The 24,196-nt window shown below is 50.4% G+C and overlaps 6 protein-coding genes across 8 annotated transcripts; 4 read left to right on the top strand and 2 right to left on the bottom strand.

Annotated features, from left to right (window-relative positions):
- Window positions 1–1,907: 1,907 nt before the first annotated feature.
- Window positions 1,908–5,170, top strand: H257_01053 (hypothetical protein). Its single transcript, XM_009824069.1, has 12 exons — window positions 1,908–2,172; window positions 2,219–2,296; window positions 2,344–2,438; window positions 2,488–2,614; window positions 2,697–2,779; window positions 2,833–3,254; window positions 3,302–3,501; window positions 3,615–3,767; window positions 3,841–3,984; window positions 4,485–4,580; window positions 4,654–4,728; window positions 4,808–5,170. The coding sequence occupies exons 1-12, from the start codon at window positions 1,921–1,923 to the stop codon at window positions 5,096–5,098; spliced, it is 2,016 nt and encodes a 671-aa protein (XP_009822371.1). The 5' UTR covers window positions 1,908–1,920; the 3' UTR covers window positions 5,099–5,170.
- Window positions 5,171–5,991: 821 nt separating this feature from the next.
- Window positions 5,992–9,203, bottom strand: H257_01052 (hypothetical protein; the record flags this gene model as incomplete). The annotated part of the gene is made up of 5 exons (XM_009824068.1): window positions 5,992–6,951; window positions 7,641–7,854; window positions 7,933–8,751; window positions 8,824–9,072; window positions 9,144–9,203. 5 exons carry the CDS (start codon window positions 9,201–9,203, stop codon window positions 6,086–6,088), a joined length of 2,208 nt encoding a protein of 735 aa, XP_009822370.1. The 3' UTR covers window positions 5,992–6,085.
- A 551-nt stretch (window positions 9,204–9,754) lies between these two features.
- H257_01051 lies at window positions 9,755–18,014 on the top strand. Of its 2 annotated transcripts, XM_009824066.1 has the most exons (29): window positions 9,755–9,933; window positions 9,988–10,054; window positions 10,106–10,198; window positions 10,254–10,508; window positions 10,572–11,025; window positions 11,073–11,209; window positions 11,264–11,369; window positions 11,439–11,535; window positions 11,602–11,845; window positions 11,924–12,145; window positions 12,286–12,756; window positions 12,815–12,920; window positions 12,979–13,130; window positions 13,189–13,300; window positions 13,358–13,481; window positions 13,529–13,748; window positions 13,800–13,978; window positions 14,132–14,236; window positions 14,301–14,500; window positions 14,566–14,659; window positions 14,705–14,807; window positions 14,875–15,081; window positions 15,272–15,448; window positions 15,516–15,707; window positions 15,764–16,063; window positions 16,120–16,702; window positions 16,750–16,865; window positions 16,910–17,129; window positions 17,181–18,014. In XM_009824066.1, the coding sequence occupies exons 1-29, from the start codon at window positions 9,761–9,763 to the stop codon at window positions 17,960–17,962; spliced, it is 6,291 nt and encodes a 2,096-aa protein (XP_009822368.1). In that variant the 5' UTR covers window positions 9,755–9,760; the 3' UTR covers window positions 17,963–18,014. The 2 variants fall into 2 exon arrangements, with proteins under 2 accessions (XP_009822368.1, XP_009822369.1); XM_009824067.1 differs by lacking the exons at window positions 9,755–9,933; window positions 9,988–10,054; window positions 10,106–10,198; ... (1 more) ...; window positions 10,572–11,025; window positions 11,073–11,209 and having other exon boundaries at window positions 11,239–11,369.
- A 257-nt stretch (window positions 18,015–18,271) lies between these two features.
- Window positions 18,272–20,164, top strand: H257_01050 (hypothetical protein). The gene is made up of 7 exons (XM_009824065.1): window positions 18,272–18,657; window positions 18,704–19,067; window positions 19,118–19,287; window positions 19,343–19,444; window positions 19,505–19,676; window positions 19,732–19,887; window positions 19,936–20,164. The coding sequence occupies exons 1-7, from the start codon at window positions 18,287–18,289 to the stop codon at window positions 20,098–20,100; spliced, it is 1,500 nt and encodes a 499-aa protein (XP_009822367.1). The 5' UTR covers window positions 18,272–18,286; the 3' UTR covers window positions 20,101–20,164.
- Window positions 20,165–20,454: 290 nt separating this feature from the next.
- On the top strand, window positions 20,455–21,674 carry H257_01049 (hypothetical protein). The gene is made up of 4 exons (XM_009824064.1): window positions 20,455–20,815; window positions 20,874–21,201; window positions 21,247–21,425; window positions 21,500–21,674. Exons 1-4 carry the CDS (start codon window positions 20,484–20,486, stop codon window positions 21,642–21,644), a joined length of 984 nt encoding a protein of 327 aa, XP_009822366.1. The 5' UTR covers window positions 20,455–20,483; the 3' UTR covers window positions 21,645–21,674.
- Window positions 21,675–22,251: 577 nt separating this feature from the next.
- Window positions 22,252–23,804, bottom strand: H257_01048. Of its 2 annotated transcripts, XM_009824063.1 has the most exons (6): window positions 23,258–23,804; window positions 23,082–23,206; window positions 22,872–23,011; window positions 22,756–22,823; window positions 22,609–22,704; window positions 22,252–22,558 (listed from the first exon to the last, which is right to left on the bottom strand). In XM_009824063.1, the coding sequence occupies exons 1-6, from the start codon at window positions 23,773–23,775 to the stop codon at window positions 22,507–22,509; spliced, it is 999 nt and encodes a 332-aa protein (XP_009822365.1). In that variant the 5' UTR covers window positions 23,776–23,804; the 3' UTR covers window positions 22,252–22,506. The 2 variants fall into 2 exon arrangements, with proteins under 2 accessions (XP_009822365.1, XP_009822364.1); XM_009824062.1 differs by having other exon boundaries at window positions 22,252–22,704.
- Window positions 23,805–24,196: the final 392 nt, after the last annotated feature.

The following is a 24,196-nucleotide window of genomic DNA, read 5'->3' as shown; positions in this document are numbered from 1 at the left end:
CGTTGAGTACGTACGCCGGGTCGAGGTCCCGTGGAATGCGTCCTGGATCGCTTCCTTCGTTGGTATCGCGTCCATTTGGCAAGTGAAAAACTGTCAAAGATCGGTTTTAGGTAATCTATTTGCATCTAACCAATCGAATTGCGTACATGTTACATGTTAATGATATGTTGCTGCCACGACAATATTCTCGACCAATGGATGGAACCGAAACTACTCTGACCAATGAAAGGACGACTTTATGTCAGTTATCCAATCACGCGATAAAAAATTGTCGGTTTTGTGTCGTGTCTGTATATTATGTCAAAATATAAAGAGGCAAGGTCCAGTATTTGACTTCAAATTTTGGTGCATTTACAGTTAGTACATACTACTAGTGTAATAGTAGTTCATATAAACTTGATTTTTGTAACTTTAGTGAAAATTAAAAGAATCTGGAAAAAACGATAACGTTAACGTTAAACTTACGGTTAGTACATTCCAACCATATACGTATACTATAAAACATCCGGATAATAGTTGGCACAGGCTTTGTTCAGACATCTCAATCGTCGAAACGGTTAACAAGACTATACCATGGTACGTGGCTACGCAACAATGAGTCTACACGCAATATATACCGGTACGGTTATAAAGAAGGCGTTCATTCGTCGGTGTAGAATCAGCTAACCATCAACGGCACGACGATATTGTGGCTTGATGTGAAAGCATGAACAAATGATTGAGGTCTGGTGAGTTGAACTAGTGATTAGTAAGCCGTTGAAAATTTGGCCCAAACTTCATTGGAAAATGAATAGCCCCTGTTCAACACACGACTCAATGCAGTTTATCACTTACCAGTACCATTCGTAGAGATATAATAAAATCCAGTTTTTCCCTCCTCTCCCAGAGCAAGGTGGTATGGAATTCGCAAGTAGCGATTTCCATAAATATTACTAGTACAGTAATAATTTGCAATTAAATCAATCTTCAAGTTTGTATTTATATTTTTCATGTGTCTATTCGTTTTTGGAATTCACAAGGTGAACTGCCTTGCGAATTCAAAATTGTCAAATCTAACACTTCGACAAACGCCAACATGTGGTCATCCCTCTCGTCTACCATTCAGCCCGTGTCGGTGTTATACACCGTCCCTGCCGTGTGCTCTAGTGGTTGTGCGAGCGGTGGCGCAAGCCGTCTTGGTGGCACCCATCGCAAGTACCGAAGTGGCGGCTTTAGCACTTGCGATGGGTGCTGCCAAGTCGTTCCACCAGAGCCGCCATGGAATTGACGATCCAACCGAGTGCACAAAATTGATTTTTTCCCCCTAAATTGACTCCGCCTATTAATGTTGTTAGCTGCTGCGGGGGAGAACCACTTTGGCAATAGTCGGGGTGAACTTATTGTCAAATCGATTCGAATCCGGAGAGTAAATTGGATCAAATGGATTCGAATGCTATTTAACGAAATGATTCACAAGTCCAAATTTGGGTGAAATGCACAATATCAGTGACACAATTCTCCGGAGCATCACACGAAGCTTCATAAAATTCAAGCGTCCAACCAGTAAGCTCAAAATCGTGATCGACGCCAACAATTAGAATAAATATATTTTTTTCATATCACGGCAGTACTACTACTGTAGTAGTTACTGTACTCCTTGTAATGACGGCGAAAGCGAGTTGTGACTGGGGTCTGGGGGGCCTTACATAGTTATGATAGTTGGCAGTTGTATTGGAGTACTTGTGACGTGAGTGACAATTGAGGGAGGTCGCACGACAAAGGCGGGTCGCGGGAACGGATAAATGTTCACATGAATATAACGAAATATGGTATATATATAACTTTGTGTAATTTTGTTACACTTCGTGCCCTAGCCCTACCGACCACTGTTGTCGTTCTTATTGGCCGTTTTTCCTGAGTTTACTGCTTGACAGTTCAAATATGCGCAGTTGGGGCGCCATCATCGCCGCGGCGGCGGTGGCGATCGGCGGTGTTGTCACGAACGCGCTGCATTGGACGGAGAAGCAGCACCTCCAGGAGAAGGCCAAGGAAATGTTCTTTCATGGATACAACTCTTACATGACGCATGCATACCCGTGGGACGAACTCAAACCACTGAGCTGCGAAGGACGAAGGTGGGACCGCAAGGAGCGCGGCGACCTTGACGACGCGTTGGGAGGCTTTGCCTTGACGGTAGCCGTGAATTCAAATCATATAATGCCATCTCACGTCGAAGCAGCTCATAGACTCGCTGTCCATGCTGGCCCTTGTGGACGCCGTGGAGTTCGAGGCTGCCGTCACCCGTGTGATCCACACTGTAACCGCCACTCAACGTACAATTTCAACCTCAGATGTGTCATGTAGGTGTCGTTCGACCGAGATGTGACTGTGTCCGTCTTTGAATCGACCATTCGGGTCATTGGCGGACTCTTGTCTGCGCATATGCTGGCAACGTCAGGGTACACAACTACGGATCTCCAGCTTAGTCTCATGGATGCATCATGCTAGCGCCGTGGGCTCCATGCACTTGGCATATCAAGGAGAACTACTCGACTTGGCCGTGGACTTGGGCACGAGGTTGCTTCCTGCCTTCAACACCAAAACTGGTCTGCCCGTCCATCGGGTGAACCTAATGGTAGGTACCGACTTCTTACCTTCATAAATTGAGTACCTAAGTACTACCTACTACTACAATATCGTCATACATATGGGCTTAGCATGGTATGATGCGAAACGCACCTGCACTCACGTGTCCTGCTGCTGCTGGCTCGTTGCTGCTCGAGTTTTCCGTTCTATCCAGGTAAGTACTTCACTTTACCGTGGTTTCATATCGATTCATGGCCTCTGACGTAGACTGTCCAACATTCCTGACTTTGAAGAAGTGGCGCGAGACGCAGTGCTGGGTCTGTGGGATCGCCGGTCGGACCTGAATTTGCTCGGCAGTACCATCAATGTCAACACGGGCGACTGGGTGCACACCCACACTGGCATCGGTGCAGGGCTGGATTCGTTCTACGAGTACCTGCTCAAGTACTACATTTTGTCTGGGGACAGCGACTTTCTCGACATGTTCAACAAAAGTTATGTGAGCATTGAAACCCACCTGTTGCATCGCGACGGGTACCACCGCGAAGTGGACATGAGTCTCGGGCACATATATTCGAACCGCGTGTCTGCTTTGCAAGCGTTCTGGCCCGGGCTGCAAGTGCTGGCGGGCGATCTCTCGGCCGCCGTGCGGTCCCACCACCAGTTGTTCGACCTATGGAACGAATTCGGTACGCTACTTCACTGGTACTTGTATAGCCCACCTAGGGACGGTTAGGGGCGCTGCCAGAGCTCTACGACAGGTCGGGCAAAGGGTCAGTGATCCACTGGGCGCAACACTACCCCCTTCGCCCGGAATTAGCCGAAAGCACATATCACTTGTACGCAGCCACAAAAGACGAAAAGTACCTCAAAATCGGCCGCAAGTTGCTCCAAGATATTGAAGACACGTCGCGCGTATCGTGTGGTTATGCCGCGGTACTAGTACTACTACTACTACTAGTACTACTACTAGTACTACTACTACTAAACCTGCCTACCGCTTCGTTCTTTCTCAATATATAGTGTGTGATATTGATCCATGATCATAGGTGGGCAATGTACACGATAAACGACTGGAGGATCGCATGGACAGCTTCTTCTTGAGCGAAACAGTCAAGTACTTGTACTTGCTCTTCAGCAACGACACGAGCGTGCTCATTCCCAAGCACGCGACCAACCAAAACTCGCTTTCTGCGTCTCATGTACGGATCAATCTCGCAACTTTAGCTGTAGCTAGCCATCCCGTTTTCACAATTTCAAACTGGGGTGGTGTAGGTGCTGTTTACCACGGAAGGCCACTTGTTCCCCATCGTCCCATCCTTGTACCAAGACGCCACGTCCAAGCGGCGCAAGTTTGTCCGACAGGCGCATCAGCATCGCACGTGTGCGGCACCCCAACACTCGGCGCTCACGTCCAAGGTACATATCCTGCTGTATTTGTTCTTGTATTTGGAGTTGAGCTCATCGTTTCCCCTCCGCGGCACTTGGTTGACTGAACCGCCCAACAATCGGTAGTATATGATAAAAGTCTAAAAGTGCGAATATGTTTCATTCATTTTAGTCAATTACTAGTATATTTATTATAACCTTTAAAAAAATTTATCCAATCATATTGTGAATATTCGCTATAAACTTGCAACATTCGCGTGGTTTGTCTGATCAATATTCAATCATGCTGGAGTGATTTGATTGGTTGAATATACTTGCCCTTTTTGTAAGAGCCAATTAAATAAATCCACTCAAAATTGGACGAGCCAATAGCAGTCGATGATTCGTGATTCGAAGGGGTCTGGAAATTCGTACCAAATACTTCACAATACTGCTTGACTCGATTTCTTGGTGATTATTTCTACAATCAACCCCGAAATTGGCAAATGTGGGCGAAATGCACCATATCGAATAATATTATTCCTTGGCAGAATGCCCACTTGGACGCCGCCGTGACCATCCGCCTCGGCGACGTGCACCTCAAGACGTTGTCGGCCTCGCCAGCTCAATTCGGCTACAAGTTGTCGGTTCGTGCGTTCTTGAACCTGTCGTCCAGTTGATTGGTAGGACGATAATATCACATGGGTGAAATGTCGTTAGAATGGCCGCGTGGACGGAGCCTTATATGCAGCGTTGGACGACGTTCAAACGGCGTGCCGCGACTTGTCTGCCCTGGTACAGACCTACTATATAATGAATGTATCTGAAATATTCTAAACCCACTTGAATGTATATATATATATATCGATCGTAGGAGGGTTCGATCAGAGGCAAAATTGTGCTCGTGAAGCGCGGCAAGTGCTCGTTTACGCGCAAAGCCATGCACATCCAGCAGATGGGGGGCATTGGCATGATCGCCGTCAACTCCAAGCCCACCACCGCCGCCAACGCCCATCGGCTGTACAGTTTGTCGGACGACGGGGCCGGCCATCACGTGACGATTCCTGTCGTGATGATCTCCAAGCCGGACGGCCAACACCTCCAACACAACGTGGCCCATCGCGACGGCGATCTCGTCGTGTCGCTTTCGATGCTGCTGGCATAACCATGTACTACTAACTCTACTAGACACACAGAAAGATCTGACGAAATAATACACTCGTGACTTTCTAACGTTACTCGGCTTCCAACTTACGTGTTTACGCTAAGTTATAAGAGCACATTTCCACCGCATTGAGAATCTCCACCTTATTCCAAAGAGGGAGGATATGGTGCACTATTAATATTGCCAACTACGGTAGTCGATATATTCAAAATTGAAGTGTTTGGGTGCTCAAACGAATGAGCAGAATCACCAACTCGGCAGTCAATTGATATACGACCAATCAAAACCCACAACACGAATCAAGTACCCAATCAAATTATCCACTCTTCGACGAATATTCATCATCGAATTAGTGTGTGACTGAAATTAGTGTGATACTGGACAATCTGTGCCAGCCAGCAGTACAAAGAATCGATCGATAGATTTGGCGAATCAGAGCACCAAGGTCAACTAAATTTGGGATCAAAGAAAGACAATACTAGTAGGATACAGAGCGATCCATCCACTGGTGCAGATAGTACAGTCAATGAGCAACATCAAATCGGCAGACAATCGATTGACTAATCAAAACCCAGAACAAGAATCGAGAGGCCAATCAAATTATCCACTCTTCGACGATCATCGAATTAGTGTGTGACTGAAATTAGTGTGATCCTGGACGATCTGTGCATACAAAAGGCAGTACAAAGAATCGATCGATAGATTTGGCAAAGAATCCGCACAAAAGTCAACCAAATTTGGGGTAAAAGGACAATACTATTAATAGTACTAGTAGTACAGAACGATGCCGTACAAAAACTGTAACGTTAGTGTTTGTCGTAAGAGCATTTTACTCCATGACCCTTCCCATATATATATACATATATATATATACTGACCTGGACACCACTACAACAAGTACAAATCGTTCATGTTGGTTTATCTACTGTATCCGTGCTGATAACTCACTGTACGTACACGCATCATGATATCACAATGCAGTTTGGGTTAGACGTCTTCGTCAAAGATAGTCAGGTCGACCTTGAGCTTGTTGCCCTTGACCAAGTCGGCGTCGTCGTCATCTTGAATCAAGTGCACGACCTTGTCGTTCAAGAACTTGCTCCGGTCCAGCTGGAGCTTGACGTCTTCGGGGACATCGTCGATCACAACCGAGAGCACGTACTTGAAGAGCAGGATCACGTGCTCCACGGCGATGAACGTCCACAGTTTCGACTCGAACGACATGCCAGAGAACGTGTGGTTGGACACAAACACAACGGCCGCGACGTTGGTGACGACGCTGATGGTGCCCATGATTTCCAAAATCGTCTGCCACGTGCCAATGTCTTCGGCGCCGTGGGGATTCGGGCGTCGCGACTCCTTGGCCAGCTTGAACGCGTCGATGCGGATCTCAAAGTAGTTGTTGAGCAACGCCAGGAACGGCGCCAGGGGAAACGACACCACGAACAGCGTGATGTACCCAAACTGGATGATCATCTCGTTGTAGTCGGCAAAGATGCCCATGTTGTCGTACGCGCCGAGGTGCATTTGCTCTTCGGCGGCCGACACATGGCGCTGGACGCCGTCCTCGGACGTGTCGGGCTTGCGGAACCGCGCGGCGAGCTTTCGCTTGATGTACGGCAACACAGCTTCAAAGAAGTTGCCTGACGTGAGTCGGAGGCCAAAGATGATCCCGAGCGAGAACATCAGGTCAAAGAGGCACCCGCCCTTGGCCACGTCCGTGCACGCGTTGTCAGGAATGGCATTCTTGATGAACGCAATGTAAAACAGACTCGCGTACGAGTTGACAAACTGAAACAAAAACGTTTTGGCGATCAAGTTGTCTTCGTACTCGGTCTCGGTGCGGTGGTTTTCTATCAAACACAACCCAGTCAAAAGATACAGTCAAAATAGATCAATCGATTTGATAGTAATCGACCAAACCGATCCACAATCGATCGGGTTGGTTGAATTTCATTGAGAGGGTTTTGATTGGCTAATAATTTTGAGTAGGTAGCCAATCAAATCGATTTGATAGTACAAATTTGGGGGTGCAATCGAATCGACCAAACCGATCCACAATCGATCTGATTGGTTGTTGAATTTCATTGAGAAATGGGTTTTGATTGGCTAATAATTTTGAGCAGGTAGCCAATCAAAGCGATTTAAATTCCAACGCGAAGCCACGCCACAACACAATGAAATTTCACTCAAAAGCACAATAGATCAATCGATTTTATTTCTTTCTTTCGGGGTTCGTTCCCTTGGATAAATGATATATTATATATATATATATATATATATATATTGTGGTGTGTTTATATTCTAAACTGGCGCGACATGGAGAATGAAAACCAAATGATGGACAGAAGAAGAATATTGAGCCAATCAGATTGCAGGAAACCATCACTAACATCGAATTAGTGTGTGCCAGAAATTAGTGTGATGCGAATCACCACAAGACAACTTTGGACATACAAAAAAAGGATTCAAAGAATCAATCGATAGATTGCACGGATCAGCCCAAAAGTCGACCAAATTTGGGGTAAAAGAAACACAATACCAAAGTTGTTGAGGCGCACGGCAATGGTGCCGTAGATGCCGTTCATGACTTGAATCTGCACAGCGTTCAATGTAGCTCCAATGGGGACGCTCAAGTTGACGCCGGAGATGGTCACAAACGATTCCAGTGCTTTTCCCGGGCGGGCAAAGTACCGAAATACAAAGATCGCGGCCACCGCGGCGAGTACCATCAAGATCAACACAAAGATAAACACCTAATAACAACACGTCAACGCCAAATCATGAGCAGCAAGAGGAGGTGGAAGAAGGAAGGGGCGTTGACGTGATCATACCAAGGACGCACACACGCGGCTGGTCTTCTTCTTGGCGCTAAAGTATCGCATGGGGCGGCCGTCCACGGGAGATTCGACCTCGACGCCGTCAAACTCGGCGCGGTCGCCTTCCTCTTCCTCGAACCCGTCCATGCCCCATTCGAGCTTGATGACCGAGTTGCGGCGCTTCCAACTCTCCAAGTACACGGTACCCCACAGCGCCATGAACAGCCCAAACACGGAAATTAGCCGCGCGTCCGGCGTGTGTTCCATGACGATGTTCACCAACATGGCGATCCCCACAACGGACGGCCCGATCAACCACGTCGTGTAGTGGCCCAGCCAGACAAAGTACAGGCCGACCTTCTCGCCGTAGTAGTCTTTGATCTCGGTGTACGGCTGTTGCCACGGCAGACTGGCCCAGTTGATCCACTTCTTGGTCAGCGACGCCTGCTCTTCTTCGTCGTGGAGGGCGTACGCTGTCACCAAACACTTCTTGATGGTCAATGTCGTCACGTTCAGGTGGCACCCGCCGTCGGTTGTGGATGACCCCACGATGCTCAGGATCAGCTTGATGCGGTCTACGCCGCGGAACGGAATCTTCTTGTGGCCGTATTTCTTGTACACGGGTTGCAAACGAGGTTCCATGTCGTACTTGGCGAAGATGTTGTCAAACGCCTTGCGGTGCGTCAACGTCGGGTCGTCCTTGATGCGAATAGGCGCGATGCCGCGGTCTGGGTACCCCGCTTCCGCCACACGCTTGAGTTCGTCGGCGTCGAATTCTAGCTTGAGATCGATGCGATCGGCTTCCTTGCACAAACGTTCCAACGACGCGCGGATCTACCACAGCCGACGCATGAGGGCACGTGCTCGACGATAAAAACGTAACGACCGACGAAGTAAGATGGATACCTTGCAAAAGACCAAGTCGCGGGACGTGGAGTAGTACATCTTGGTTTCCAAGCCGGCGTTGGCCAAGCGTTGGAGCACGGTGCGCATGGACAGATCCTTTTGGATCTGCGTCAACTCCTCCGTCTCATCGTGCACCTTGAACACGAACACATAGTCGTAGTTGTAGCCATGCTTGACCTCGAACGGGTCCTTGGGCTCGTTCACTTGGAGCTTGATGTCCTGGATGTCTGATTTGCCCATCAAAGAGTCCTACACACATCCCAAACACCGTCATCATCACGATCAACCATCGTCACTTCTTCCATGAAGTTGTAACGTACGGCCTTGGTCGCAAATTTCAAACTACCGCCGCTCCACCCTTTTGAGCGTACCTTCGACATGGAACAAACAACGGCCAACCAAAACGTTCCATTGCATCCGGATATGAATACCTGACATTTGATTGGGTCATGAAATCCGCCTTTCCTCTTGTGTTTTGTATACTGACTGCGAAAGGCGACCCGACGCACGATTGTGTCCGGATACGGAACTCCTCACCTTCATGCCAATGGGTCATGGAATGCGTCCAACATGCTGCTCCCACATAAACCGCCACCTGTGTGGACAGTGACGAGGTCATGTGAGACTACTGTACAGTTAGCTGCGTACATAGACGACCGTAGCTCATGTCATACTAGACCAACACCTCCACAACCGCAGTCGTTTGGGTTGGTGTAGCTCATGCCTGGCGGCTGCGTGTTTGTTCTCGGTACTGTAGCCCGTTTGGCGATTCCAAATGAGTGATCCCATTGCCAGATCCGTACACTTGAGAATACGAGCACGTCACACTATACATGATTGGGCGACGACAGTTGTGATACGACCCTATTTCGACAACAGTAGCAGCCGTTTCACCTTCAACCAAATGTAACGCTCAATAATCCAAAATTGCGCCGTAATGTCGCTGCTGCCCCGCCCGGGAGGCAAGGTGCCCCCTTCAGGCTCCAAGAAGTCTTCAGGTGGCTCACCTTCTAATGGGTGGGTTGATGGCGGCAACGTCGCCGACAGTCGTCGGATTCCACCTTACGACGCCACCAAGGACAAACATGGCGGGCTGGCCCCGAAAATCTCGTACAATTCGTCGTCATGGCCAGTATATCCATAGCGTGACAGATGATACCGTAGACCTTCCAAATCGAGTCCATCAAAGAAGGGCCACCGACCAACCTCCACAGCGCCATGTCCCCATCACGTGCGTTCTTCTCGTCGTAACCACTGAACTAACGCAGTGGGACCCACGTAGAAGCATTCAGAGTCTGATGCGTCCATTGTAAAAGCCCCTGCGCATCGTGGAAACATCACGTTCGAATCGGACATGCCTGGCAACGGCGGCATGGTACAACACTTGTGCATAACCTAGAGGCCATGCTTTGACGATGATTGCGATGTAGGAACTCGAGGTGCTCAAAGCGATCATTCTGCGAGAAGATTACTTGACAAGGCTGTTGGACATGTCAAAGCGAGAGTCGCAGTACACGTTGGTGGGGTCGATGGCCAACACACTGGACCTGATTCGGCTGACGACTGTGGAAGTGGTGGAAGCCATCGCTGCGTGGCGCAAACTCCAGCCAAAGCACATGCCGTTCAAATGGAACGGCGTCAACTACCTGCTAAAAGTACCGTCCGACTTGGATTTTATGCAAGAGGTAGTAGTACTACGTTCACCTTCTTGACTGTCGAGGGTTTTCACGCAAAGAACTGCATGTCAGTGCGACGTGATGGTCCGGTGGCTCGGATTTTCACTGGATCGGAACCCGTTTGTCATGCCAGACAACTTGGACACCCGCGGGCAGGTCTTTGAGCCGAGACGACCTGGCACCCCCACCACGTCGTCGATCGACGATCTGTTCCTGTCGGTTGGGGGGCTGCCCGTGGCGGCGGCTCCTGTCCACCCAATGCCGCCCACCACGGCTGCTGGTAGAAAAGCCAAGACGGCGTATGAAACGAGAGTTCTCAACGACGAAGACTTGGTTCCCCGACCAAAGCCCGCGGGATTCCAAGCGTCCCGCCCGCCAACCACCAAGGCCAAAACGACGGTGGTGCTCCCGTCTCAGATTGGCGACTTGGATGTGCTGCGGATTCGGGAAGCGGAAAAGAGTCTTCTGGAGGAAGAATCTCTCTTTGGACGGTTCAAGCGTGACTTGTACGGACGACTGGTTCCTGGTAAGAGTACCATATAAAGCATTCGATTACATGTTGTGGGTGTGTAGAGGCGGTGGCGCTACAGCAAGCCAAGACGGCCAGCATTCGACAGACTCACGTGACTGCTGGAGTCGTTTCTTCGGCCACCCCTGGCGAAGGAGAAGCTACATCATCCACAGCTACGACGTCGTCGCCCCGGCTAACGGTGACCATTCAGTTTCCACACAGTACTTAGACATGTGGATGTATGTGTGGATAGAGATCAGCGTCGCCGGCCAACGAAACGAGTGTGCCGTCGAAAGGGAATGAAAAGCTCACCGGGTCGATCAAGCAGGCGGGGATGCTCGCGCCGCCAACCAAGCTCAGTACGGGGGTTAATATATATACCCCATTGACATTCTAAAACTAACATGCCATGAAACAAATATTTCTAGACATGCAAGGCCGGATTCGAATGCCCATGATGCGATCGCGAGGCGCCAAGATGGAAGAAGAGCTGGAGAAGACCATCGTAGCCAACAAAAACCTCGAGTTTGTCATATAAATATCTCAAGCTAATCGATAAATACGAGTTGAACTAAAGGATGTTATGAGTAGGGATCACATTGCAGGGCTTCGGGACGCCATAGCCAAGCAGCAACAGTCAGTTACTATTGTAGCCGAACCTTCCGATTCACCAATGCTGCCGAGTGGCGCCATGGACTCGCCGACGATAGCCATGCTCAGACGAGACTTGGACACACAAGTGGTCGAGTTTGAGCGCAAGAAGCGGGAAATCTATCGCAAACAAGAAGCGATGGAAGCGTTCAAGGCCGCGCAAAAGTCGGCCGTCGAGAACGGTGTACGACCCAAATGATATATATCATTCATGGCATGATACATATATCGTTGTCCATCCTCATGCATTGAGAACTTGTAGCGCGTCGCCGAACTCCTCCGGAAAAAGCAAATGGACGAAGCGCAGGTCGTCGCGGAAAAGGTCAAACTCGTGCAAATATACAAGGCCACGCATATTCAAAAGATCGTCCGCGGCATCCTCGCGCGCCGCGAGTACAAGGTCATCCGCATCAAGTATACGATTGCCAGCACGTACATCGAGGCGTTGGCTCGGGGGTTTCTCGCCCGCCGCCGCGTCTTCAAAGTACGTACGTTGTTAGCGATCTAGACAGTTGAATAGTTCCCCTTCTTGTGTATCTCCCTGTCCAAAGCGATCACTATTGATGTATATTTCCCCACCCTTCTTATCCCCCATGTTGTTGAAACCAATGTATAATTGTATAGCTATTTCATCGTCGCAAAGCTGCGATTCAAATCCAATGCTTGGCTCGGGGAGTACTGGCTCGAAATGCCACTCGACTCGAACGGCATGCCCAGAAACAACGCAAGGCGGCCGTGGTCATTCAGAAAACGTACCGGGGTCGGCTCGGTCGTCAGCGCATGCGCAACTTTCGGGCGCTGCACAACGCCAAGCTGCGGCTGATTTACCTCACAGAACACTTGTGCACGGACGAACTGGTCGAGCTGGGTCGGCTGCTGTGTGCGTACGCCAAGCACCCCGAGAGCAAATACACAGTCAAGCCATCGCACGTTGTGCTGGGCTTGATTCGCATCTTGAAAAGCACGTGGGGTAGCTGCCTCTCCCCCAAGGACAAACGGAAACACGACCAACCGATTCATGAAGTGCGGTGGATGGAAGGCGGTCAGTTCCTCCGGCGCGCCGGAGCGCTCTTGCGCGCATTGCACACCTTGGCGGTACGATACATATACAGAATATGTAGCTTTGGAACGAGAGGTCTCTGACATGTTGTAGACGAGTGCAGGGCGGATGCTGCTGCCGCTGTCGAGTGAAACACTGGCGTTGATCCAAGCCTACCGAAACGACAGCCACTTTACACTCCCGCATTTTGCCACCCAAGGTTAAGATCATAATATTTCGATATTTAGGGTAGGAAATACTGATGACTTGTATCACAGGGGCGTTGGCCAAGACGTCGTCCACGCTGTTTCAATGGATCCAAGCCCTCGCGACGATTAGCGACGTGCAGCATGTGTTTCTGTCGCCGACGCCCGTGCTGGAGCTCAATTTAGAAGACTATGCCTACGAAGACCGCGCCGAATCTATTGCGGTGTGGCATTTCTCGTTGTTTTTTGACTGTTGCATTCGTGTGTTGATGTGTGATACAGTGCGACTTGGAAGACCACCACAGCCAGCGGCAGTTCGTGCCCTTGTCTCTGATACAAGACTGTCCGAAGCGCCCGCGCCCGCTGCTGATTGTCTTGGCCCGTGATGTTCCAGGTCTTCTTGAGATGTAGATACATTTTGCTGATGATTATCGTCATATGGGGTATCTAGGCTATGCCAAGCACTTGCTGGTTCAAACCATCATGGCAACGTTTCCAGGGCTGTTTCTTCGGATCAACACCCCCAACGCCATGCACATTCAGACAATCCAGCAAACATTCGATGCTGGCTACAGGTGAGGATAGATGGACGAGACGTAGGTTTATATATATATCTTTGTAGTGTCTTGTATGATGCCGACATTGGCATCAGCCTCGGCCAACAGCGCAAATTCCTGGGCCAATTCTCGATCATCGCCAAGGCGTTGCGACCGAGCCCGTTGAGCATTTTGATTCAGGGCGATTTGAGTAATCGCGCTGGGCTTGGCGATACCCGTGAGCTAGGGGTGACGGAGGCGGATTTGATTGCCATGGCGGACAAGGACGCCAAGATTCACGCCCAGGTTGAATCATTGTGTGGCTTTTAGGATTTACATGTTCATGGTGGTGTCTAGTTGGCCGCAGACGGACGCACGGTGCTGACAGACGGCCGCATGTTTGATGAAATGATTCAGACAAGTTGGGACGACCGACCGCCGTTTGGCTTGGTGTTTGTGATGGAAGCGATCTTGATCTTGCTAACCCCCACCCAACGCTACAACGCCCCAGACACTGCTACCTCTACTGTCACATGGTCCGTTGAGATATAGTGTACTATCCATCCCATTGTGTCTGTTTCTACATGAGAATATGATGTGAAATTATTCTATAATGTCTATATCTTTTTGAAGCGATATACGACCTTTCAAGACATATTATTGAAAAAAGCAAATGGATTCGTTTCTAGGCGCTTGAGTCGCCGACTCCTCGCCACTCCAGAACTGTTTGCCGACAAGTTGCAAGCTGTCAACATGACGTGTTTGCCTGTGGACAACATCATGGTGCTCAAGGAGTACGTGCGTGCGCTCACGTGCCAATCGTCGTCCATCTGCTTGATACATGTATTTACGCATTAGGTACCTGGAGCATGCATCTTGGCCAGCCATGAACACGAGCCATGGAAGTCTCATGCATCGCTTGGCGCTGTATACCCATGCTGTGGTCCGCTTTGCATTGCACATCCACGAAGGAGGGGGGTGTGCGGTGCCCATCTGTCGATCCAAGCCGCTCCCGGGCCTCTTCAGTAGTGTCATTACCGTGACCGACCCGTCCACATGTCCGTCGCCACCCACCAGAATGAAATCACAGGCTGATATATGTGTTTTCTATCGTCTATCGTAGTCGACCCCTTGTACAAGGACATCTCGGCCAAGCTTGCGTGTGCCATCCTCGAAGACGTCCGCGTCTACCGCGAATCCAAGAAAATCAACAATCAGTAGGCCCGTCTAGTTGATTTCGAGTAATCTAATCTCTTTGGCAGATTGCACATTATCACGCTGTATCGAGACTGCCACCGCGTGTACGTGAGTTGCTACGACCCTGTGACGTCCATGCTGTGGAAAGCCGACATCCCCGAAGCTGACGTATGGCTAAATCACGACCAAATGAACCGAAGGGTTCGTCTCTCGTTCTGACGTACATAACCTGTAGATGAACATATTGCTGGCCCCGAACTCCCTCGAAGTGCTGCAGCAAAAGAAACCCCCTCGCAATCCCAAAGAGTTGTACAAGAGCGTGGTGGGGTACTGCGCCTTGTCCAAGCCCCGGGGACGAGACCCGTCGATGCAACTGGAGCTACGGCCTCGCGCCATGCGTCTGTGTCGGCTGACTCGGAAAATTCACGGCCACTTTGCCACTGTAATACACTATTCACGATACATATCATTATGTACTTGAGTACTTTTATGATACACGTCGCATTATGTACTTGGATACTTTCATGATAGTTACACGTCATTTTGACCTTGAGTTATTTCGTGATATATATCATTATGTACTTGAGTACTTTTTATGATATATATATTATTACTGTATGTACTTGTGGTAGATTACGCTGGCGGAGGTGGCGATGGGTCATTTGCAATTGGACGTACATGTGCATGACTCGTTTAGCTCGAAAACGATTTCGTGGACGGTGCATGTCAACGACGACGAGTTCCAAAAGCTCAAACTCAATGCGACGGACCCTGTGGAATTGGCGGCATACGATTCCATGGACGTTCAGGTACTAGCTACTGTACATAGTTGGCTTGCGTATTATTGTAGATTCACATGCATGACATGATATATAGACCATGTATCGTTATGTGCTGGACCGCGTCCACATCGAGCACCGGCAACTAACGCTTCCATTTGCCCACCACTTCACCGCTAAAGCCCCCAAGTCCGTCGAGCTGCCAGCAGACCTGAGGGTGCGCATACGTGAACATGGAGGATCGGGGCGGCTGCTTCGACGCCAAGTGGTGTTTACCCCTCGGACGAACGTACGATCTCGAATTTACGAAGGATGATTCAAACGTTTCATTGTTTCTTTCTTCAGATCAAGTGGATCCTCAGTGTATTTGAAATGACGTGGACGGGTGCGGTGCGGCTGGAGGCATATCGTCCCGACACTTGCGCGTCCGTGAAAATGATGCTGTCGTCGCGAGAACGACGCGAAGTGCTGTTGTGCAAGCAACGCAAGGCCACGCTACTAAGGAGGGTTCGACCTGTGATGTCTCCGCTGTGGGTCCAATCATTGCTCGACCGAGTAAGCGTGTCCGATGCCCATGTCACCCTCGACAGACAACTCGACTGTGTTGTGGTGCAGCTGCCGTATTTTCCAGACATGTACTCTGAGGTACCAACCGCTCCCAAAAGATAGCTACATTGTCCAACTTCAAGCTGCACGAGTAGGCCGTGGCGAAATCAAGTCGATCGGTGCGGGCCATCTGCCACGTCGACTTGGCCGTGCTGCCAAACGATATCTACGGCCTCAACGTCTACGTGTACCTCCCTTTGATGAGCCACACGCACGTGATTGGACTCTGCGACGCCGAAGTGCAGACGATGGTGACGTGGCCGTGGACGTGCGTGGAGTCGGCCGCCGACCGTTTGCAAGCGATCCGCGCCATCTTTCTGCTGTGTACTTATGACACGACCCAGCACGCCGTGCGCTTGGAGAGCGCGGGATGCTTTGTCAAGTACTCGACTCGTGTGTCCCCCGTCGTCGGGGAGGGGGAAACAAACTCCCCCAAGCCGTCCACGCCCCTTGTTGTGGACAACACCCCCCTCAATCGACCGATCACGTCCGACGACTTGGACTTGCTGGCAAACACGGTGTGCATGTTGGACGGGGAAGGGGGGACGAAGCTGTGCTTGCTCTACGATGTGGTTACGACACTACACACGGGATCGTTCCGGTGCAACGGCACGTTGCTCATGGCGACGCTCACCATGAAAGCGTACTTAAAGCCAGTGATCTTGCCCAACAAACCAGGTACAATATGGTGGTATTTTTGGCATATTCGTTAGTTGCTTTTTTAGGGTTGCCGGACATTCACACGTCGGTGGATTCGTTCCTCCTGTCTATGGATATTTACCACCCCGAGATCAGCCAACATTGCATCGTCCACGTCGATGGCATGCACGAGCTGCGCGAGGTACTTTTGATGTCGATTGCATAGATGAGTTGTACTGTGTTTAGGTGACGGGGCCAGACGAAGCCCATTTGATTGGATCCAAGACTGTACCCGAGTGGCTCAACCACGTCATAACCACGCGATTGGATCGGACGGTTCACCCCGACGGCACCTTTACAGCTACGTTGGTGCGGTCGAGACTGTACTCCGAGTACAAAGCGACGCCGATCAATTCCAACATGGACGGCAACACCTTGCACAACAACCACCTGCTCATCGACAACGGTACTCTATGGTTACCCTTTTCGTGTACAAATTTCACTTTGACGTTGGTAGTGGACAAGCGCGGGGTAAAAATCACGTCCAAAGCCAAGCAAATTCGAGGTCATGCCGTCATTTTCACCGCCTTCGATCTCACATCACTACCATCAACCACCACCGACGAAGCAGTTGGCGATCGAGCGTTGCATGTGCACATCCGCATCGATGGGTACTTTGCTGCCACGAGCCAAACCCTGTCAGTGTGGGTGCGAGGAGCAACACTTATGGAAACCATTGGATCGGACGTGGTCTTGCTCCAATGCGGTCATGAACGGGCGTTGGCCGACCATTTGATTGATTTCATCGACTTGGAGATGATGGCAGGAGGCGATGATGCTGGCGGTAAGCCCTCCATTGGCCGCTTGTTTGTCAAGGAAAGTGTCGTGAGTCCCCCAAGCCCCGCGGTGGTTCCAGTCATCCTCGACGAGTCGACGGGGAAGAGAGCAGCGACCCCCGCAACTCCCCCCTGTTTGTACAAGACGTTCTGCGCCGTCGCGGGGGAAAAAGTGCTGGTGACGGTGTTGGACACGTCCGAAGCGACCCCCGCACTCCCTCTGCGCGTGACGCTATACCAGCCGTCGTCGTGCTTGACTACACAGGTGGACGTCCGAAGAAACTTGCTGGAGCAGCTGGTTCCGTTGGAACGCACCAAGTGGACAACCAAGGCAGACATGCAGACCGCGTTGCGGCAGTTGCTGTCGTATTTAAGTGTCACTCGAGTGGAAGGCGAGTGTGGCACCACCTTGGCCGTGACATGGAACGTGCCGGAAAACGAGATTCATGGAGCTGAAGTGTAGAGATTGGCCGTAATACAACGAAGGCCCATTGTGGTGTCATCGACAATGTATAGCACTTATTAGATATAGGGTGGAGCAGTTGAGACTTGTGTAGGTGGTATGTTTATTGCGTGCAACTTATAAGTAAATGTGCAGTGTTGAGTTTACTGTTAATTACGTCGACGCGGTAATGGAAATCCTTTTTGATCGGAGACTGTCGCGAAGACAAGGGCCACTGGACATCCGTGATGGCCACATTGTTTGCTGGTTACATTGTACTGCTTGGACTGAGCTAACTGTAAATGCCAAGATAATTTTAGATTTGCACACTTTCAAACTTGAGAGATGGGGGTCATGACGACCTTGGCGGTGATTCTATTGAGCATCGTTGGTGGGGGTGCTTTGGGGGCATCGATTTGGGAGACGCAGGCAGTTGAAATCACGAGGAAGCCCATCGTGCATCTGGTGAGCTACAACTTCACCAACGGAGGAACGTTTGCTATGTCGCTGCAAACCGTTGTGTATCCTGGGTCGGCCGCCGGCGTGGGTTTGGTAGTATGTGATGCTGCGGCATATTCAACGATGCTGACCTTGGGGTACCCTGACGCGAGCTGGCCGCTTTGTATGAAGCGCAGTCGCAAATCATCGGCCACTCTCCTGCAATCTCTCTGCACAGTGTATCCCATGCTAGGGACGCTAAGCTCCATATTGCAGAGGTAGGATGCAACGAATATCTTTGATGGTATTCATGGCCCTTCGTAGCAACTGGTCGGCCCCATCCGAGACGATTTTGTTTGCTAGGATTGACCTCACAGACGACATTCCGTCGACGTCAGCAGGGATGCACCACATGTTGATCGATGCATGTTCCATTGCATGTGCATCGTCGGATGACTGCGAAGACGACGGCACCACTCAAGTCTCTGCTACCTTGCGCTACGCCATGTGTGACGCCGCCAGCCCTCGCCAGTGCGCCGGCAACCACATGAATCAGCTCGTCGTCATTTACACGACGTACGCAGTGCTGTGGGTCCTAGCTGGCATTGTGTGGGCAGGTCATACATACCGAAGTCGCGCGCCTGTGTTCAAGCTGCATGTCATCATGTCCCTCACCCTGGCTACCAAGGTATGGATACAGTAGTACACCTCGTATCGATCACATATTTTTGCATCAAGGTGATTGCCACTGGCACAGCGTCGTTGGCGTTTCTGGTGTCTCGTATGGACGCCACCCTGGCGTACTTGCGGCTAGCCGAAATAATGCAGCTGGGTGTGACGTGCTTGATGATGCTCGTGGTGTTTGGCTTGTCGGATGGATGCGACATTGTTGGGGTGCATGATCGAGGGTAGTCGGTCTTGATACTTGTTTCCACAGGGGTTTGCGTGCTAACGTATGTATAGGTTCCTCCTTGCCATCTTATATTTTGGCTATTCGCTGGTCGAATCTGCGGACTCGTGGAATCCCATATTGTCAGCTGTGATGGTCTTGTGCATTCTCTTCATGTAAGCCCCTTTGAATAACGCCCCCCCCCATAATATTCCCCCTTCAATAACCTTGACCAGGATCACCACGTTGTCCACCAAGCGTCTGAATGAGCTTCACACATATGCGTACGCCTTGCAACAAGCCGGATTGAACCCCGATGCATCGCCCCTTGGCACCAAAGTTCGCCTCCTCCGGGCCGCACGCCTGTACTCCGTCTTGTACTTCCTCGAAACGTACTGTGTCAAGATTGTACGTCTTCGTCACTTGGACGTTCGACACACGTGAAATTTAATGTGTGAGATAGGTCTTTTTCCTCGTGCACCCCACTACCACAGTCGCTGAGGATGCCATGGTGGAAGGCCTTGAGCTGGTGTTTTTTCTCCTTATGGGTTACACCTTTCGCTGCCGGCATTTTAGTTATGTATTGACCTACACCCCTCGACCTCGACCGTCGGCCAGGGTATTAAGCAAGTCATATACGAGGTTACATCTAAACGTGGCCACGTAGGTGGTTCCAATTGCAAACTCCCCGGAAGGGATCGAGGCGACGTCCCTTTCCCTTGTACCCCTTGTAGTGCCTATCATCATGAAGGCCACAGTGTTCTCCCATCCAGACAACTCACGGTCGTTGGGTAAACCGTGCGAAGGTCTCCTTAATCATCGAGAGCCATAACAATACTATTCTTCAATGAAGTTTCTTTCGCACAAGGAATAAGGTTGGCCCAATTCATTCTAATGAAGCCAATGATTGCATTCCAGTATGCATGTGGTAGCAATTCGTGTTTACAGCTGCCTAGTACTTAAAAAAACTACTGTAATAACTTTTCGTTGCAATTTGAGTTGACTTTGGTTCTTACAGCTACGATGGCATTATGATGGCGGCCAAACCTTAGTATACCGTCGAAGCTGTCGCTCCTCGACTAGCAGGTGAATAAGGAACACATAGGTGACAGTTGAGATACCCCCCATACAGCGCTTCCTTGACCTTCTTATTATAGCACGTAACCGTGGTATATTTAGCATTGTCGTGAACATCAAAGCGAAGGTCCCATTGGAATGCTGCTGGCGGTGCTCCTCTTGTGGTGCGCGGGGGCAGCCCATGCCTCGTCGTGGTGGGAACGGTGGAACTTTGTCCTTGGAGATGAGCGCGTGAAGCACGTGACCAGCTACGCGTTTTCCAGCTCCACTGGCGGGGCCATGGCGATATCGTTCCAGTCCCGCGTATATTTTTCCCGGGTGGATGCGGTGCCGGTCGTACTGATCTGCGACGATGCCGCTATGGGCTCTATCACCTCAAACTCCAAGGACACCCTCTGCGCTCCCGCCGCCCCCTGGCGGACACATTGCACTGCATTTGCGTTTCGCGTTCCTGCAGACTCCCCCGCTACGTACGCTTTGCCTTTGATTCAAAACTGGGGAAGTCACCAAGACGCTTGTCTCTCCTAGGCAAGATATTCTGGAACCCACCAGCCAATTCGAAACCCTTCGTCGCCGCTTCTTCACCTCCCCACAGGCATCGATCCAAACGCATTTCGTCCTAGATGTATGTGACATCGTACAAAACGCCACCGTGGGGGTTCAGGTCACGCTCGATTACTGGATTTGCGATGCTGTGTCCGGGGACTGCGCCGGGAAAAGCTACGGGTGGCACCGAGGAGTGACCATCGCGCTCACGTTGGTGTGGACGTGGCTGGTGGGACTTTGGTTGCGACACATCCGTCGCGGTCCTCGTCTATGGATCCACCTACCCCTTACGCTCCTGGCTGTGCTCAAGGTTCGTAGCATGTTCGACCTACAAGTCAAACAAATATGACCGTAGGTGGCCCACAATGCCGTTGTGTGCTCAATGTTCGACCCAGCGCATCTCGTGGACGAACTGATCGCCCGCGGCAGGGGTCGCGTCGCCGATGCTTTGCAACGGGCCGTCCTATGGCTTCTTCTCGCGGTGGTGTTTACAATTGCCGATGGGTTTGGCACGTTATGGCTCAACGTTCGCGGGTACATCGCTGCCCCCCCTGACGTTGTTGCCTGTGACATTTCTCCTCTCCAGAATCCATCTCATATGGCAACAGGTGCGTCTTCGCGCTGCCTTTTATTGGGTTTCCGGCGATCGACGCCAACGACAACTACGGATGGAACCCCGTGCTTGCGGGCGTCGTTGTGGCCGCCGTCGTGATCACGTACCAACGAACGGTCCAACGTAGTGTTTTTGCATGACATGTTATGGTTGTGATGTTAGCATGCAATCGTTGGCGAGTAAGCGCCAGCGAGTCCTCTTCTCCGCGTGGCTGGCCCTCGACGATGCCGGCATTGACCCGACTACCACCGCCATCGACACCAAGCGGCGCGTCCTCCACCGCTTTGTGCGCGTCTGCGCCATCTACTTTGCGACCAAGTTCGTGCTCGACGTCGTGTTCTTATGCGTGTGCGGGTCGCACTCGTGGCTCGTAGACGCCACCCACGAAGCCCTTCTACTGGGCCTGTGTGTTGCGGTGGGCTTGACGTTCCAGTGCCGGGAATTCCACTACCAATCCCCCTCGCTCCTGCCGCTGCCACGTGGCAATGAGTACCGTCAGGTGCGTTTTCAATTGGATATACGATCGTCTAGTAACGGTATATGATTAACGACAATGCCTATGGATTGTAGGCAACTGAAACGCCCGCCGCGTTGCCGTCTGTGCCCAAACTGTTTGCCGTGTTCAGTCATCCCGATGGCACCACCGCATTTGGCGAGCAGATAGATCAACTGCCGCCGTCCACCGAAAGTCTCGACATGCGACAGCCATCCATTCCGACAAGGAGGGACAACGCCGTTCCATGAACTCTGAGAACACATGACTGTTGGATACAGTTTACAAATCTCTGTTTAAGTCATCTGGAAGGGCAAAGATTGCAAGGGGGCCAAGGGAACCTGTATCTTGATCGCATTGTGGACGGCATTCTAAAATGAAAACCTGCAAATAGGCCCGGGGTTTGATGTCTACTCCACCGAAAATCGAACTTATTTATCACATCGGAGAAGACTTGAATAACAATAGCGTCGTCGTCGTGGTGAACCAAAGCCAGATGATCGAAGCGATTACTCGGCTTGCCGACGCCGCTTCTGTTGCGAGTATTCGGCTTCTTGGGAGCTACAAGCATGCTGGAAATGATATTCCCACTCCAATACAATATCACATACTTGGTCGCTTGCGATGGCCCAGTGACAAACGTAGTTACGGTGGAGAGCACGATTTCAGCACCAAAGGTCGACCCTTCTGCCGCGAATAATACAGGACTAGGGGGTATTTGTTATAACGTTCAAGCTATTGAGGTGATTTCACCCTACCTTCCTCCGCGACTAAAGTAAAAACTCAGCTCTGGCAGGGCACTGGCGATACAAAACGCGAGTAACGCCTACGGTAACTCTACATTTTAGAGCAAGAAGGTGAGGCTATACACAACCTTGATTTCTTTCAAGCAGAAAATGAGTTGGAGAATTTCGCTTTCGTCTGTGTCACCGTTGGTGCTACCATGGTCTTGGATCACGCACGATATGAACTCGGAGTTGTCCACGGTGGTTTCCGTGTGAACGTGGTTCTTGACTACAATATATCACAAAATACTCGATAAAGCGACCAGCTGTATGGGATATATTTATACATGTTATCTTACCATCCAATGGATTCGTGTAATAGCTTTCAAACTTGATTTGTGCCGACGAACACGACATGACGACTTCGTCCGTGCCGTAAATATGCTGCAGCAATGTCATCAAGTGAAACGGACGCAGCTTTATTCTATAGACACATGTAAGAGATGGGGTTAAATGCCATCATCGGGACAGATACCGGGACGGGGAGTTGGCCTTGTCAAACACAGGTCGCATGGTTTGGCTTTGTGTGAGTCGAATGCGGTGGGTTTTGGTGATCATGCGGTCGCAATGGAGTTGAAACGCGATCATAGTTGCATCAAACATGTCTTCGTTTGACGGCTGGCCTTCGAGCTCGAGCACGATGTCCACCGAAATGACGTTCTTTGTCGACTTGAAGATGCTGAGGAGCGTACTCGCCAACGTCGTGCACTTGACAAGGGGAGATGCATCCGTCACGACGCGTCGTTGTAGCTCGGACGGAAGCACGTACTCTGTGAAAAACGAAGATGCAAACGTGATCTCGGCCGACACGGAGTGGGAATCGTTCAATGCACGCAACACGAACGAATCTGCGTAGCACTCGATGCTCATCTCCTTGCCGGCCTTGCTCACATAATGGAGACCCCCGATGAACGTTTTGAGCTTCTCTGCAACCAGCACCGCCCGCACTTCCATCAATGTCGACCGTCCCAAGTACCGCGCTTCACCTGCCATGGCGCGCTAATAATCACCTGACAAAGCACGTTGTCAATTATAGAATGGATTATCCGGCATTTTCGGATACGGACTGTGGCTCAAATTTATACTAAGCTTAGTATGGTGCATTTTAACTGAAGACTACAAAAAAATGCCTTGTCTTTCGACAGTTATTCCAACTTTGTATTGATATTTTTTAGGAAAATAAGCCATAATAACGATAGAACTGGTCAAGACCAACAGAAGTTACGGTTCAAAATTTCGATTGGTGAAAAATTGATCGAGTAATAGAATTTAAACCAACCAGCCTTTTTGTATGGAAATATATGGAGCCAGGCACATTTTGGCCGAAAAGGAGCATCAAGTATATCTTGGTCTTTGTATACAGCACTTATCCGTATGAACGTTTCCATTGTATCCGGATTATTCAGGATGTTTA

The sequence above is a fragment of the Aphanomyces astaci genome (assembly GCF_000520075.1).
Source record: "Aphanomyces astaci strain APO3 unplaced genomic scaffold supercont1.2, whole genome shotgun sequence".
In the NCBI taxonomy this organism is placed as follows: Eukaryota; Oomycota; class Saprolegniomycetes; order Saprolegniales; family Verrucalvaceae; genus Aphanomyces; species Aphanomyces astaci.
The sequence above is the reverse complement of the archived record's forward strand: the minus strand, read 5'-3'. Positions and strand labels throughout refer to the sequence as shown.